This window comes from Mytilus galloprovincialis, chromosome 4, assembly GCF_965363235.1.
Source record: "Mytilus galloprovincialis chromosome 4, xbMytGall1.hap1.1, whole genome shotgun sequence".
Lineage (NCBI taxonomy): Eukaryota > Metazoa > Mollusca > Bivalvia > Mytilida > Mytilidae > Mytilus > Mytilus galloprovincialis.
In genome coordinates this window covers 87772108-87788407 of record NC_134841.1, presented here as the reverse complement: position 1 = coordinate 87788407, position 16300 = coordinate 87772108, and the positions used below count along the sequence as shown (strand labels likewise).

Here is a 16300-nt window from a genome sequence, read left to right as displayed (position 1 = left end):
ATATAATAAGGTTGTGAACAATTTTTGATTTTTTACTTTGTCACATCATGAAAGTATTATATTATTGTCAATATATAATACTATTTCCAATGTCAAATATCAAAGCCTTCATTAATTTAGACATTTTGTCACTATACAATTTTGTCTCACTATACCACTTCCAAATTTGCTGCAAGTTATCATAAATGTAATACTTATTTAAGAATTGAATGCTTCTTTTTGTAAATTTATTGGGGTGTAAAAGCGTTGACCGAAGTACATTTGGATGAAGCGCGGAAGCGCTTCATTCTAAAAATGTACGCACGGTCAACGCTTTAACAACCCTATAAAGTTACAAAAAGAAGCATTCAATACTTATAATTACATTTTTTAGCTATGATCATGAAAACACGAATTTTATGTATTTTATTATTTAATTCACCTGTGCACTTTATTGTTGGAGCACGTGTTATCATGAATGAAAAGTTGTATTGAGCAATGCAACTGCTTACGGGATAATACGTGATGTGCAGTTAGCCAATCAGAATAACATATTATAATGAAACATACATATAATGTAATTATTATTATTGTAAAATAGTTATAAATGTATGCCTGAACTTTACGCAGTGGTATACTACCGTAGTATGTTATATAGTTAGTCAAAATATATATATATATACATTTTTGAAAGTTAGTAAAATGCTTATTTAGAATACGAATAAAATAAGATGTGGGAATGTGGGCTGTGCGCTGAAATTCTGCACCTTTTGGACACACGTTTGAAGGTCGACTATCAATAATTAGTGGTTGGGTTTTAAAAGTGCTCACAAACATTTAAACTCCGTTTACGCACTCAGGCCAGTATGTAGCGATTGTCTTCCTGTTGCAATTGCTCTATATATACTTTTGAACTGGAGAATACTATTGAATGCATGAATATACGTATAAAGACAGAAAGTTCAACTCAACGACAAAAACATATAAAAACATGAATGCAATTTTATATTACCATTTTTTTCAGCAAACTTTTAATCACACAGTGAAGATTAAGATGTCATTAGATGTAATCAAGTTATTTTACGTCAATATCCCATGTTTTATCGGAGAGAAAAAAAAAGTTAATGGCACTTTACAAGAATCATAAAAAGTCTTAGAATAGATTTTATATTCCAGGTATACCATTAAAGAATGCTTTATGCATTATTTTTTTTTTCCTTTTTATCGTTTTTTTGTAAACTTTGTTCTTTTAGCAATCTAAACCTAAAACTATTAAAAGAAAGCAAAAATTAATAACTTAAGCATTGGTTACCAGAGCCCAGAAGTATACACTTTAGATAATCTGTTTATTTATTGGAATCACATTTTCAAATTATGTGAATTACATTCTGCACGATACTAGTGTGTCATTTTTGGTTGATACTAATGCTTATAGCAATAAAAAACAATGAATATTTAAAAGGACGAAAGTAAGTTAAGATTGTGATCGAAGCGGAAGAAGTACATATAGTCTTTGTATTTTTTACATCTGATGGGTTAAGCCTTTTTCAACTGATTTTTATAGTTCGTTCTTATGTTGTACTGTTATACCACTGTCCCAGGTTAGGGGGAGGTTGGGATCCCGCTAACATGTTTAACCCCGCCACATTATGTATGTATGTGCCTGTCCCAAGACAGGAGCCTGTAATTCAGTGGTTGTCATTTGTTTATGTGTTACATAAAATTGAGAATGGAAATGGGGAATGTGCCAAAGAGACAACAACCCGACCATTGAAAAAAACAACAGCAGAAGGTCACCAACAGGTCTTCAATGTAGCGAAAAATTCCCGCACCCAGAGGCGTCCTTCAGCTGGCCCCTAAACAAATATATATTTGTTTTTCGTTCATTTTTTGTACATAAATAAGGCTGTTAGATTTCTCGTTTGAATTGTTTTACATTGTCATTTCGGGGCCTTTTATAGCTGACTATGCGGTGGGCTTTGCTCATTGTTGAAGGCCGTATGGTGACCTATAGTTGTTAATTTCTGTGTCATTTTGGTCTCTTGTGGACAGTTGTCTCATTAGCAATCATACCACATCTTTTTTATATTTTCTGTGTATTTAGTAAGGCTTGAAATTAAAACTTACGAACCCTTTCAAAAAATTGCTGTTTTGGTTCCTAAACGTGCATGAGGTGTACAACTATAATATTCCGTGGATTGGATTATGATAACTCCATACGTGAATGGAGCTCTTCTAATCAAAGACAGCAAAAATAAGCTTCCTCATCTGTCCCTTTGGCATAACTATATTTGTGAGTTCTCTAGACTTTTTAGTGGCAATAAGTATATATTTTCCATTGTCAGTGATACTTGGTATCTGAAAAGATGTGAACCTTATACAAAAATACAGCATGTGTTCAACTAGTTTTCAATGACGTTAATTTATCAGGCACTATAGAACTTGTGAAAATCAAGAATTACAACTCAACAACTTGCAATTCATATATCGCCTCAGTTAACGAGGTACTTCTCATATTGTCGGGTTCAAGTATATCATTCTTTATTTTAGATAATTATCGGTTTTTCTTTTGCTTCGTTGTTTTTCTTGTTGTAATGCATCTAATTGAACATTGATTTAATGCGGGCTCCTTTAAACTTGGAGATTTTCTTTTAGTCTATATACTTTTAGTTAAAACTTGAGTATCTCCATGATAGATTCCACCTGTAGGTTCATCTGGAAACCAATGGCCCAAACACTTCAATTACAGGAGACCGGCAAAGTGTGACCACAACTGGTTCTCATATACTACGCTGTGTGAATAAACTACAATACTTGAGTTCATGTAGAAAGAATCATACTTGAAAGTACTTTTACAGTCTTTTGAACAATTTTTGTAAGGAGTTTTATTAAGCAGTTCGAAAGATTATTATCCCATATTGCTTTTATATTTTACTTTTGAATTATTGCACCATCAGTTTAATAATTTACCAAGGAGGGTAGAAATTGTTCAAAATTACATGAAAACTGTAAACTAATCTTAACGACATGTATATAAGTTATGGCAATAAAAAAGTCGTTAAATGTAAAATATAAACCACAAAGAAGCAATTATAGAGTTTTTCACAAAATTGAGTCTAAATATTAAGGGGAAACCACTAATAAGAAAACTATAAAATACATATTGGAATATACTAATATATACCATACACTTTTGAGATGGTAATTAAATCATCAATCTACGGCAATCATTATATCTACTTATAAAGATGTCTTAAATTCCTATGCTCCCACGATATGTTACTCTGTTCGATAGCTGGGAATTAAATAACAATTCATTCTTTCTTAGCCTTTTTAGAAAGGCGAATTAATTAAATTTCAATAAGAATTTACAGTCCAAAGTTTAATCAAAATGTATTGTGTAAGTATGAACTAAAACTACCTGAGATTTGTAACAATGACGGCTTTTAACCTATCTCTAAAGTAAGTAAACTTTATTAAATATTTTGAAATTGTCTTTTATTTAATTTAAATGTATATTAATATAGGTGATGGAACTATGCTATCAAAAATGAATAACATTGACCTGATTTTTTTATCCATAAGCAAGCACATGTGTATGGGTTTTACCTCTCATTGTTGAAACCCGTTCAGAGGCCTAAAATTGCTTTTAATACCACTTCACTTTGAACTCGGTGGATAATTGAAGCATTGACAACCATACCACATCTCCCCATTTTTAAATATATGAGTCGAATCTTCTGTTTGCCATAAATTAATTAAAAATAAGTTAACCCTTCTATAGGAAACATACATTTAAAACAACAAAAGTAAAAGCTTCGCAGCTGGGACTCATTAGTATAAAAGTCCCAAGAAATAGCAAGAGAGCAAATGAAAAAAAAAGAAGAAGAAGAAAGACAGCGAAAAGTATTACCAAAAGAGGTAGACGAACAGATAAACAACACTTGACAATAGAGAGCATAAAAAAATAAATATTTGTAGAAACGCGAACTCCTTAAATACTAGAGATGAAATAATGTGCATGCTCTGGATTTATAACTGAAACATAATAGAAATCGATTTATTCTGTGTCCATTTATCATACTAATAGCTTAACTTGTAGGATTCACATTTTTCAAAAAATAATGTGAAAATTTAAAAGCTATATTCAGGGGATTTTTGGTAAGGAATTTTTTATTTCAATATATCGATTTAAGATTTTGCTGACTCTTTAAGAATAACCAAGAGTCCATAGTAGTTGTCACTGAAGCGTAATTCACTAAAAATAAAATTGTGCATTTACTTATCGTTGCCGGTCCTCAGTTTATCCGTCAGAAATGAACTGAATAAGTAAATCTCCCTGCACTAGAATATCAATACAAATAAAGGTTGATGACCGCATTGATGGGAAAGTTACGGCAGCCGACAACGCAGTCAACTGATTTGAGGATATATGTGACCTCGAGCTCTATGTTTCCAAGTCACCAACATTACAATTATTAAGTTCGCCAAATAAATGAAATAATTATAATGTGTTTTTTTGTTTTGTTTTGCTTTTACTTTTATATTACATCAAATATTCAAAAAGGGTTTCTGTTCTTCTCCTTTACAATGCATCTTGAGATAACTTGTGGCAGTTGTGTTTCAATTTATTTAATGCCGCAAACTTTATCAAGGTACGTTGCAACACTATATGATCTTTATTTTATTTTCCGGTATTTGTTTACTTTATAACTGGTTCCTCGTGGAATAGAGTATTTCCCATATATTAAGGAGGAAACATAGAAAACAGTCGTTAGACTCTATCCCGCTGTTCTTCGAATGAAAACTACCACAAACTACCAGGAAGTGATCATAAGCTGAAAATGAACTGACGACCTAAAAGATGTATTTTAAGCGTATTTCTACCTATAAATTTGGTAATCGGACATACCATCGAGTACCGTTGATGACGTCATTGCATGTAAACGGAATGGTGAAACGACGTCCCCTTTTCGTTTAACTTTAGCCAACGATGCTTCCGTATATATTCAATGCAAAATGGTAATGAAGCCTGCTTTAAGCTTTCCATCTTATGTCCCTAAGTTTTCTTTACATTGATATTTGGATCGACTGACGGGGATACATAAAGCTTGTTTTTACTTTTAGACTGTCAGAATAATACATGGACTATATTATTTCATGTTTAAATCGTCAGCATGATCAGATACAGAAGCATGTTTCAGTGTTTCCCTATATAACCAATTAAATATTTTTTTTCCCTCAAAATAGCTGGGGAACTAGTCCCCCCCCCCCCCCCACCTGAATCCACCTATGAAACCATAACCTCACCTGTATGGTCATGACCAAAAATTTCAAACCCCAAAGCTGTTTGAACTGCTTCTTTTTGTAAATTTATTTGGGTGCAAAAGGCGTTGATCTAAACATTGCTAAAGTAACATGAGTAAGTAGCGCTTAATTCATTCTAAAAATGTGCACACAGTCAACGCTTTTACAACCCTAAAAATACTAAAAGAAGCTTTGAATGCTTCAAGATAATTACATTTTTTTGCTAGGATCATGAAAACATGTTTTATATCAAGTTTTTCTTTAATTTACCTGAGTACTTTTCTTCAATCTTTGTCATGATGACAGAGTAATCTCTCTTGTAAATTATCCTCTCTTGTAAAATTATTATCATTGATGTAGTTACTCCTTTGTATTTAGATATTGTAGGTGGCGCTTTAAAAATATTAAAGAATCAATGCATGAAGTGAAAAAAATGAAAAAATTGTTAATTAGGTAATATACTTTTTTATGGCAGCATGTGTCATCATGAATGTTCCATTTCATTTTGAAACGAAGTTTAATTTCAGAATGATACAAGATTGCTTTTAGCCAATCAAAATAAAGAACTATTAAAAGGAAACATACATTATGTACATGTATATGTATTGTAATTTTAAAGTAAGAATTAAAAGATACATTTAGGAAATGTCAATGAGACCGTTGTCAACATACATTTGTTCCACCTAACAGAAGTTCCAATGGGAAACTTTGTTATAAACATTGTTATAATATCTATTCCTGTTGGAACAAATATTCTATACCATTTATTCCATTAGGAGCAAATACTGTAATATTTACTCCTGTGGAAATAATATTCCAGAATATTTTTTCCTTTTGGAACTTTTATTATGAAGGAACTTCTATTCCGTGACCCCGAACCTAACAACACACATTGACAACAAAATAGGAAGACACCCAGAGTGTGAGAGATTTGTGAACCCTATGTCTCTGATATATTAGATCACATTTGGTCATGTTGATCATTTCTTAGATTTTAAAAAGTTGTGAAAATTTAACATATACATGTACTACTAAAGATCTGCATTAATATAAACAAAATGATTATAAAGACAACCAAAAAAATTGAAATGAAAAGACTAGTCTAAAAGACCATAATCAACATTGCTTGAGGGAATTACAACCTTAGATTTCAATAACATAATTTTAATTAGTGTCTCATCAAATTAAAATTATTACTGTAAATCCAGAAATAATTGTTTGCATTCAATATTGCCGTTTTTTAAGAATGGACATCGTAAATGTAAGATTATTGCAGGAATAGCTGCATACGGATGTCAGAATGCGAGTTCTTATTATATTATGATACTCACCCAATCATATTTATATTAGCAATATTTAAATCTTCCAATAATTTCTGAATTTACCATGTTTCCACTAATCAAGCAATAATTTATTATTTCAACTATTGTCCTTTTAGAAATGCATCTTTTTGGTCTGTACATTTTTAGCTCACCTGGCCAAAAGGGCCAAGTGAGCTTTTCTCATCACTTGGCGTCCGGCGTCCGTCATCGTTAACTTTTACAAAAATCTTCTCCTCTGAAACTACTGGGCCAAATTAAACTAAACTTGGCCACAATCATCATTGGGGTATCTAGTTTAAAATATGTGTGGCTTGACCCGACCAACCAACCAAGATGGCCGCCATGGCTAAAAATAGAACATAGGGGTAAAATGCAGTTTTTGGCTTGTAACTCAAAAACCAAAGCATTTAGAGCAAATCTGACGTGGGGTAAATTTGTTTATCAGGTCAAGTTCTTTCTGCCCTGAAATTTTCAGATGAATCGGACAACCCGTTGTTGGGTTGCTGCCTCTCAATTGGTAATTTTAAGGAAATTTTACTGTTTTGGGTTATTATCTTGAATATTATTATAGATAGAGATAAACTTTAAACAGCAATAATGTACAGCAAAGTAAGATTTACAAATAAGTCAACATGACTGAAATGGTCAATTGACCCCCTAAGGAGTTATTGTCCTTTATAGTCAATTTTTAACAATTTTTATAAAATTTGTAAATTTTTACTAACCTTTTCCACTGAAACTACTGGGCAAAGTTCATTATAGATAGAGATAACTGTAAACAGCAAGAATGTTCAGTAAAGTGAGATGTACAAACACATCACCATCACCAAAACACAATTTTGTCATGAATCCATCTGCTTCCTTTGTTTTATATTCACATAGACCAAGGTGAGCGACACAGGCTCTTTAGAGCCTCTAGTTCTATAAAAACTGGGGACTACTTTAACATATAACACAGTGTTATAGCAGTCTCAGAATAAACACAATAAAACAGGTGCATTTATCTTCTCCATGCTTTATCAGAAGGCATATTTGGACAACCTGTCCCTAGACAGCTGTCAAAACATATTAGTTTCTAATAGTTTCAATACAATTATATCTTCGTAAATGTACAGAGACAACAGTTTTTAAACTAATTAAAAGCTGTGTAAAAAAAGGTCTGATGTTTTGGTTATATACCAAAAAAGAAGCCTGCATACTTTGTTCCATGCATTTATCTCAAATCATATCTGGAAGTTTGCTTAAGCAATCAGTGTTTGAAGCAGTTTGGTTAATATATTTCAGGGTTATAAATATGTATCTCACTTTTTCATAATATGCTTCAGAAAAACTCTAGGCCTATAAAAAAGAAGATGTGGTATGATTGCCTAGTTTGTTCCTAACAAACACTGTAACAAACTGTTAACCAGATTGAGATGTAGGTGTTTCCTCTTGTCAGGTTACCTTTAAGCACTTGACTTTTATATAAAGACATTGACCAGAGTAATTCATGACCATAAACATCCTAATTAAATTTTTTAAGAGGGTAATATATTGATTTCATGTGTTAAATTAACATGTAGCTCATAAAATGAAAAAGTCCTTACTAATATTGATCAAACATCCATCATTCTAAATAAAAAAAAATCAATCTTTTTGCAGTTACATTAATACCATGATATGTGACATAATGCGATCACTGTTCAATGTTAGCTTAAGTATTTAGTATTAAATCCAACATTTGGTATATAAGTACGTATTCATAAGTTAAATGTCACAATGTTTTATGATTATTGAGCTGAGGTTAATGTTAGTAGGGAAACATCAATGAGATAGCATCCAAACCACTCTATAAAAGGCTATTCTAAAAGACATATTTAAGAGGTCTATACATGTATATGGACTCAAATTTTTCTCATTGTTGAATACTGTACAGTGACCTGTCGTCATGATAGTTATTTACACACTGCTTTTATCCTTAAGATTGTCCTTATGTCTCTGGCGTATCATGCTTATTATCATGATTATACTAGCTTTAATATAAACCTCAGTCTGATATATATATAAACCTAGGCTATGTAAGTCTGAAATAATATATATTTTTTAAGAAATCTAATACCTAGCTATAATAACATGTAATATGAGGCAGGCATTACCTATAAATGGGGACGAAATCTGTATGAATTATTTTTTTGTAACTTAAATATTTGTTAAAAAAAAAGAAACAGAAATACTGTAACGTTTCCAATTTTGGTTCTGTGGTTAGGGATTTTAGTTGAGGAGTTATTTTGAGTTATGACGTCATATGCAATGTAAACAAAGAAATGCTATCATTGGCAATGTTTTTTCATATCAAGGAATTATTAAAAATGAAATTGGTATAGCTTTCCTTCCTATTTTATACTAGACTGATAAATATGTATTTTACTCAAAGTTTCATACAAACGAGACCGGAAAAAAGAAGTCATTGTAGATTTCTGCACAGATGCGGGAATTCAAAACATGACATCAAAAAATATTTTGAGTTCATTAGTACAATGAAAATTTCGAGAAAATTTTCCCGATTTAAAAAAAAATAAAAAATTTTTTATATTGATTTTTCTACTGTTATTGGGGACTTCGTCCCCATATAACTTAGGTACACAGGCAATATATTGATCTGACTTTCAATGCTTTGATGGTTGGTTATTTCAGATCCTAACTATTCAACTTCATTATTTGATACATTGCATTAATTATATACTGAAAATTATTTATGATTTATCTTGAAAGGAAATCTCCAGAAGGCTAATGGTATATTATATATATAAAGTATTGGGATTTCAAGGGCTAAATGTTATTATCTAGTTGCTTGTAAAAATTAATCAATGTTATACATTTTAGTATTATCAATGGATATTTTGCAAATTTGGTTTGGTTTTGTGGTTTCTAGAAGATACTTCAGTAAATTCACATGAGAAATATGTTTATTTTCCAAATTTGCATTTTCAGCTTATCAATGTTCTTACTAGACTAAAAATACATACTAGTGTTTAAAGAAAAACAGGATAATTATCATCAAATTGGTTTTATAGTTAAATTTGTTTCTTTGAATATAAAGGTACATAATAAATGTATCATATGTTGCAGTGAGTTGTTGCTTAAATCCTTTGTGTGGTTTTAGTCTTATATTTTTCTCTAATTTCCTGAATGTACGTACAAGAAGAGTAAATTAAAAAAAAGTGTCAAAAAGTAAATGGTTGATTTATATGTTGAAATTATTAATAGCAGCAGCAGCATACCTTTAGTGATCTACATACAAACAAAAGGCATATGCTATATTGCCAGTTCTTTACCACAACTGTTGACAGAACGAAATTTGACAAATAGATTATAGTCAAATTTAGACATTTTATTTCAAGTGATAGATGTGTGTGGCAAAACAAAATTTATAGAAAAACTTTTACTTTTCTGTGATTTGTGTTCCAATGTTGTACATGTTGTTTCAATTTCAATCTTTATGAGTCTAGATAATAAAGGTACTGTGGATTCATTATTATTCGTTGGATACCAATTTTCATGAATTTCATGCGTACAGGCTACTAGGTGAACCATGAAATTAAATGTTCAAAGGATGACAATTAAATTTTCTATAAGGTTGTATGCTGACCTTGGCAAAACCATGATGAAATTAAATATCTGCTCACATGTATTATAAGTTTTTTCTTAATCAACAAAAATTGCTATCCGTGTGGTGTCTGTCCCCTGTAAGGCTGTATCCACGAAAATATATGTCCACTCCACAGTATATTAAGAATGTCAAATGATAAAATGGATAATTAAATTGGTTTTGTGTTTTGTAGGTGTAGCCATATTATCTGTTCACAAGTGTAAATCATGATGGAAAAGGATGTAAAGTAATTTCATTGTATGGAGAGTTCAATTAACATTTTAATTCAAAATTCAACGACGACAACTTATAATTGATGAAAGTAAGTAATGAAACTACTGAGATGGAGACAGTAATGGAAGAACCCAAGATGTCAGGGAATGAGGTGGAACAATTTCTACTCAACAATACAGAATTTATTGTAGAACACTTGAAAAAGCATGGGACACCAACTTTAATCAAGAAAATAAGTGATATTAAACCAAGTACGCCAAGAAAAATGCCGATGTTTAACACGGCTCCACGAAATTCTATTACAACTTCCATGTTTAAAAGGTATGTGGAGGGTAATTTGACTAGAATCAAGCAGGAAAGGAAAAATATGACAGAGTTAAAGAAAATGTCAGAAGCTGAATTGTTCACAGAATTAATAAAAGACATTGCTACAGAACTTGATGTTAATGTTTTATGTCATAAAATTTTACAAAATGTTAATATTCTTACAAAAAGTGATCGTAGTAGTTTGTTTTTAGTAAGGGGAAGTAAAGAAAATAGACATCTTGTTTCAAAACTTTTTGATGTGACGGAAACCTCAACGCTACAAGAATCACTGCACACAGAGGAAACAGAAATCAAAGTGCCTTTTGGTAGAGGAATTGCTGGTTATGTTGCACAAGCCAAAGATACAGTCAACATTACAGATGCTTATGAGGTACATTTTTTTGTACTACTGGAGAAAAATTAATTTTCGAATGTGGGGTTAAAACTTCGTGGTTTTGTCTCTATACAAGATTTCATGGGGATTTAATTTCGTGGTTTCCATTAAATAGATGTAATATTATTTATTGTGTGGGGGTTTTAATTTCATGGATATATATTCTTTCCAAGAAATAAACGAAAATACGGAAATTAAATCCTCCACGAAAATTTCTGCTTTTACAGTATATATTATAATGTTCCAAGCAGCTTAACATGCTTAATATGCCAATAACTTTAATAGCAATCAGTAAAATATTCTGTTGCTGTCTTATATTGTTTAGGCCAACATTTTCTATTACCAATAATGTCTAATTGACAATAATACAACTATCTGCCATTGAAACCAAAGGACGAAGGTGTAAACAAATATAGGGCACTGTAAGGCCTTCAATAATGAGCAAAGTATATTAAGCTATAAATGGTCCTGGCATGACTAAATTTGAAACAATTCAGAGGAGAAAAACTAAAGGCCTGAGTATGTTTCAATCAAATAAGCATTGTGTGTGATGGATATCTCACTACTAATAATGACCAGATTTACAATGTGTAGCCAAGATATTGGCTCATTCACTGTACCTTTGGTCTAGTTGAAAGTTATTATTAAACTGATACAAACTAATTTTCAGTTGACAACTTAACAAATGGCAATTATAATTCCTCAGGTGTCTCTTTCACGTCCAAATTTTTTTTTAATACATTTTTTATTGGACATATTAGGATACACATATCAAAACATGATTATACAAAATATATTTCATAGCTACATTTTGTACATAGCAGGTTTACACATATGATACCATCATGACCATTGATTTTATATAAGATGTAATATTATATATTAATGGAATAAACGATAAATGCATTAGGATAATCAAAGTTTTAATGAATAATCAAGGTAAATAGACCATATTTTACTTCCTGGTCAGGTTGGTGGTTTGACAAACCATGACAATGCATGATGACAAATGAATAGTTCATTAGCATGGTTCTAGTGATTAGTACATGTAAAGTTTAAAAAAAACAGCAAAACTGAAACATGATCAAGTTATTAAACTAAAGGAATTTCCTGGTCTTGGTAGAATCATTTATAGTTGAAATAACCATTATATAATTATTGTTAGATTGATTTATCACCTTGATATTTATTATCCATGTTCCATTGATTACGAATTGTAGCTTGCATTATGTTTGACAACATTTTCTAATAAAGACCATATATTGAAGATGCAATTCAGTATGTTTGGTTTGGATTTTATTGAAGCATTCATAACACAAACAGAAAGAAATCTTTTCATGAAAAATTTTATTTTTGAAATGCATTATAATAAATCATTAGACAAAAGACAGGATGACAGGAAATCATTTTTACATTGGTTAGGCCAAGATAGTATAGTTCTGTTTCCTGCCACCCTATTGGCCTACCTACCCTAAATTTGCCTTTTTTACCTAACAGTCAGACACCTTTCATAGACATTTTTGGATATCAAGACAACCGTTACAAGTCAAAACATTTTTTGTTTTAAAGCACTGTTAAGGTCCAAAACATTTTCATTTAGAATCTTCAATGTATTACTTTGTAAAATATTTTAAATATAAATTATTTTACCTACCTTTTCAGGAAACAGGTACTCACAGTACACTGCTGATATATACTTCTTTGAATGACGCTTGTCTAAAATATTTTCTGTTGTTTTAGTGCATTCTAGTTTCCTTTCAATTGACATCGACTAATTTCAAATACATGTAATTGTAAACGTGTTTAAGGTAATTCACAGTCTGCACCCTTAGCCACTAGTCCCATGCTCTAGACTAGTAAAGTTTTATATTTTAAGGTGCAGATTAATTAAATTGATAGATTTATTGTTTTTGTGCAAAATGTCCAGTAGCAAACATTTGATGCCAAATTGATAACTTCAGTCATGTGTCAGTTAAAATAAGGATTCAATTGGCTGTATCTTCATTGTGTTCATAATGACCAGTTCAGATTTGTGTCCAATGTTTCAGTAATAAAGTTTAACTGCTTGGTCATTGAGTATGTAGTCTAACAACAACTTTGTTTTACTTTAAATTTATTAAGTACATATATATCTTTCTCGTTGATTTCAGGATCCCAGATTTAATAATGACATAGATAAAAAGACTGGATACAGAACCATGAGTATTCTATGTATGCCAATATCAAATTATGAAGGAGAGGTTATAGGGGTGGCACAGATTATAAACAAAGCTGGAAATGGAATATTTACTGTTGAGGATGAAAGGGTAAGAAAATGTGCTAAGAAGACACAACATGCACAACAGGGGATCCTCTTCCTGTACCAACACATGGCCTAGACTGACCTCTGTCAGGACGGCTTTTTTGAAAGTGCCTTCTAAAAGTAAAATTCAGTTTTTAGAAATGTACTAACACAAACATGATTAGATGAATTAAACTGCTTGCAGAACATTGCTATTCTAACACGATATACACCCTTTTAGAAAAATTTATTGTTGCTTTCTCATTTGAGAGCCTTATCAAAATCATTAAATGGTATGATTTAAGTTAGTATTAATGTTTTAACTTTGATCAAATTACTTCTTTCACTTTCAACTATCATAATTTCCAATAGTTTGTGAATTACAATATATACTTATCTTTTACGTTTATGGTTGCCTTTCCAAAAAAAAAATTGAAAGAATTATATCAAAGAAATACCCTCTACATAATCATGTACATGCTATATAGTGTGTATACTTTCAGGACATTTTTGTGCATGCTAACATAATATTATGGTTTAAACCTAAGGTATTTAAGCTTTGGCATCATATAATTTAATTTTAAGTTGGATGTGTTTCAAAGTTGATGAAAACCTCTTGATATAAGCATATATTCAAACATGAAGTAAAAAAGCCACTGATGACCTATATAATGATGATTTTTTTCATTGCTTTTTTTTATTTTGAGAACTATTTCATTGCTTTTTTTTATTTTGAGAACTATTTCATTGCTTTTTTTTATTTTGAGAACTATTTCATTGCTTTTTTTTATTTTGAGAACTATATATTTCATTGCTAGGTAATACAACCATGACAGCAAATTTATTTATATAACATTATTTTTTTGTATTGTTTTTCTACAGCTGTTTGAGAAATACCTGACATTTTGTGGTATTGGATTAACTAATGCACAGCTATTTGAAATGTCTGTCATGGAATACAAAAGAAATCAGGTGGGTATAGAGAGAAAAAGATTCATTGAAGAAGTTCATTGCTGAGAAAGAGAGTCTTTAAGAAGTTAATTGCTGATATTTAAAATTATAGAATTAATTTCAATTATAGTATACATAAAACATTGAAATTAAGGAAATATTAAGATAGAGCATTGTCTTTGTTTCTGAGATGTAAGCACTTTGCATTATTGTCCAAATGTTAAAAAATTATCATTCAGAGCGCAACATAATAAACCCAAAATGGCCTTCTGTAATAATTAGTTCTGTGTACATCACTAATTGATTCACTAAAATCAGGTTAAAATCTTTCAAAAGTTTGTATTAATTTCAAAAAGTAATGATTTACAACTGGGGGATTAAAATAGTGAGCGTCCAAGGTCTTTTCAAGGCAGGGACTTTTCATTTTTGAATTACAAAATTCACGGACCTACCATTCTTTACACATGTACAGATGCTTTACCCATACCATTGAATATCTTATGAAGGACCTTTCACTGAAAATTTCAAATGGACCTTTCATTATTTAATGCAAAGGACAAGGTTAACGGTTTTGAAGTTCATCCAAACAAACTTCAGACCTAAGGGAATATTTTAACGTGATGAGTAGCTTTTCAAAACAAAATCTAAAAAATGAGAAAATAGGGGGGCCAAAAACGGGCCTTATCATACCTTGTCTTTTGAACTTGTGATACAAAACAATAAAACACAGATTCATTATGATGTCTTGGTGCTTTACCCAGATTGTTATCTCTGTTTACTGAGGTTTTAAAAGAAGTCCTATGATTAACCTGTACAGCATGAACAGTGAAAGCAGGTATATCAGGTTTCCTTAGCAGGTTGCTTGATATTCTTGCTGATAAAGTCAGTATCTAAAACAAAAATGCTATTACTATATATTTATTAATAATCTTTCATATTAAAATACATAATTCTTTATTATGACAACAATATAAATAAAATATTTTTAGGGCCTGAAATTGACTCTCATTGATAACATTTTATGATGATATATCAGTAATGTTGATTGATTTTAACTCCCCTGGCCCAATGACGATAAAATCTGAGCTATAACCTTCACTTATATTTTAATATATATCTTTAATATAATCATTGATATTGCTAGAATATCCTAATGAAGTACTTGTTTTTCTACTTTAGATGTTATTAAATCTAGCTAGAGGTGTTTTTACAGAACAAACCAATCTGGATAAATTGATAAAAAAGATAATGTTAGATGCTCAGGGACTTCTGAAATGTGAAAGATGCAGTGTGTACTTAATAGATGATTCACTTGAAGGGGTAAGGGATTTTCTTTAATGTGTCATAAAACAAATTATGCTTGAAAGGAGATTCCACAACCCATCAGTTTGTTCAAAATGATACATTGGATGGTTTTAATCATTCACAGAGTTTTTACAATGTTTGAATCTGAATTACAGATAGTATATAATACATGAATGAAAAGAGATGTTTGTATACCTCAATGAGATTGCAACCGAATCATAACAAATTACTCAAAGACACGTGTTTATACATTATGTAAAGCTCTAAACTGCCCCAAGTATAAAAAAATTGCCAAACAGATTTTATCAAACATCTGCAATCAAAACACCAAATACTCAACATAACAAAAAACACCATCATAATCTATAATACATAAGACAATCACGGCCAGGTGCAAAAACTACAATACACACTCAAATGTTTTTTAAAACTTTGAATATATTAATCATCATTTTTTATCATGCAACTTTTTATTTTGCTTAATTATGCATGAAATTTTGCTTTGATTTTAAACTTATCTGCTTTATTTGTTGTAAAGCTTTTGCATGTATTGTATGTTAGCATGTCTTGCATGTTTTATAACTAATGGTCAG

The 16300-nt window shown here is 30.8% G+C and overlaps 1 protein-coding gene across 4 annotated transcripts in view; it reads left to right on the top strand.

Annotated features, from left to right (window-relative positions):
* Positions 1–4792: 4792 nt before the first annotated feature.
* Positions 4793–16300, top strand: part of LOC143073295 (cGMP-specific 3',5'-cyclic phosphodiesterase-like) — a 63768-nt gene continuing 52260 nt past the window's right edge. Inside the window, exons 1-5 of one of the 4 annotated variants that reach the window (XM_076248712.1) lie at positions 4793–5001; positions 10430–11167; positions 13321–13476; positions 14334–14423; positions 15582–15722. In XM_076248712.1, coding sequence (XP_076104827.1) covers positions 10553–11167; positions 13321–13476; positions 14334–14423; positions 15582–15722 — 1002 coding nt within the window. In that variant the 5' untranslated portion in view covers positions 4793–5001; positions 10430–10552. The remainder of the gene's footprint in view (positions 5002–10429; positions 11168–13320; positions 13477–14333; positions 14424–15581; positions 15723–16300) is intronic. The other 3 variants (XM_076248715.1, XM_076248714.1, XM_076248713.1) reach the window with 3 other exon arrangements.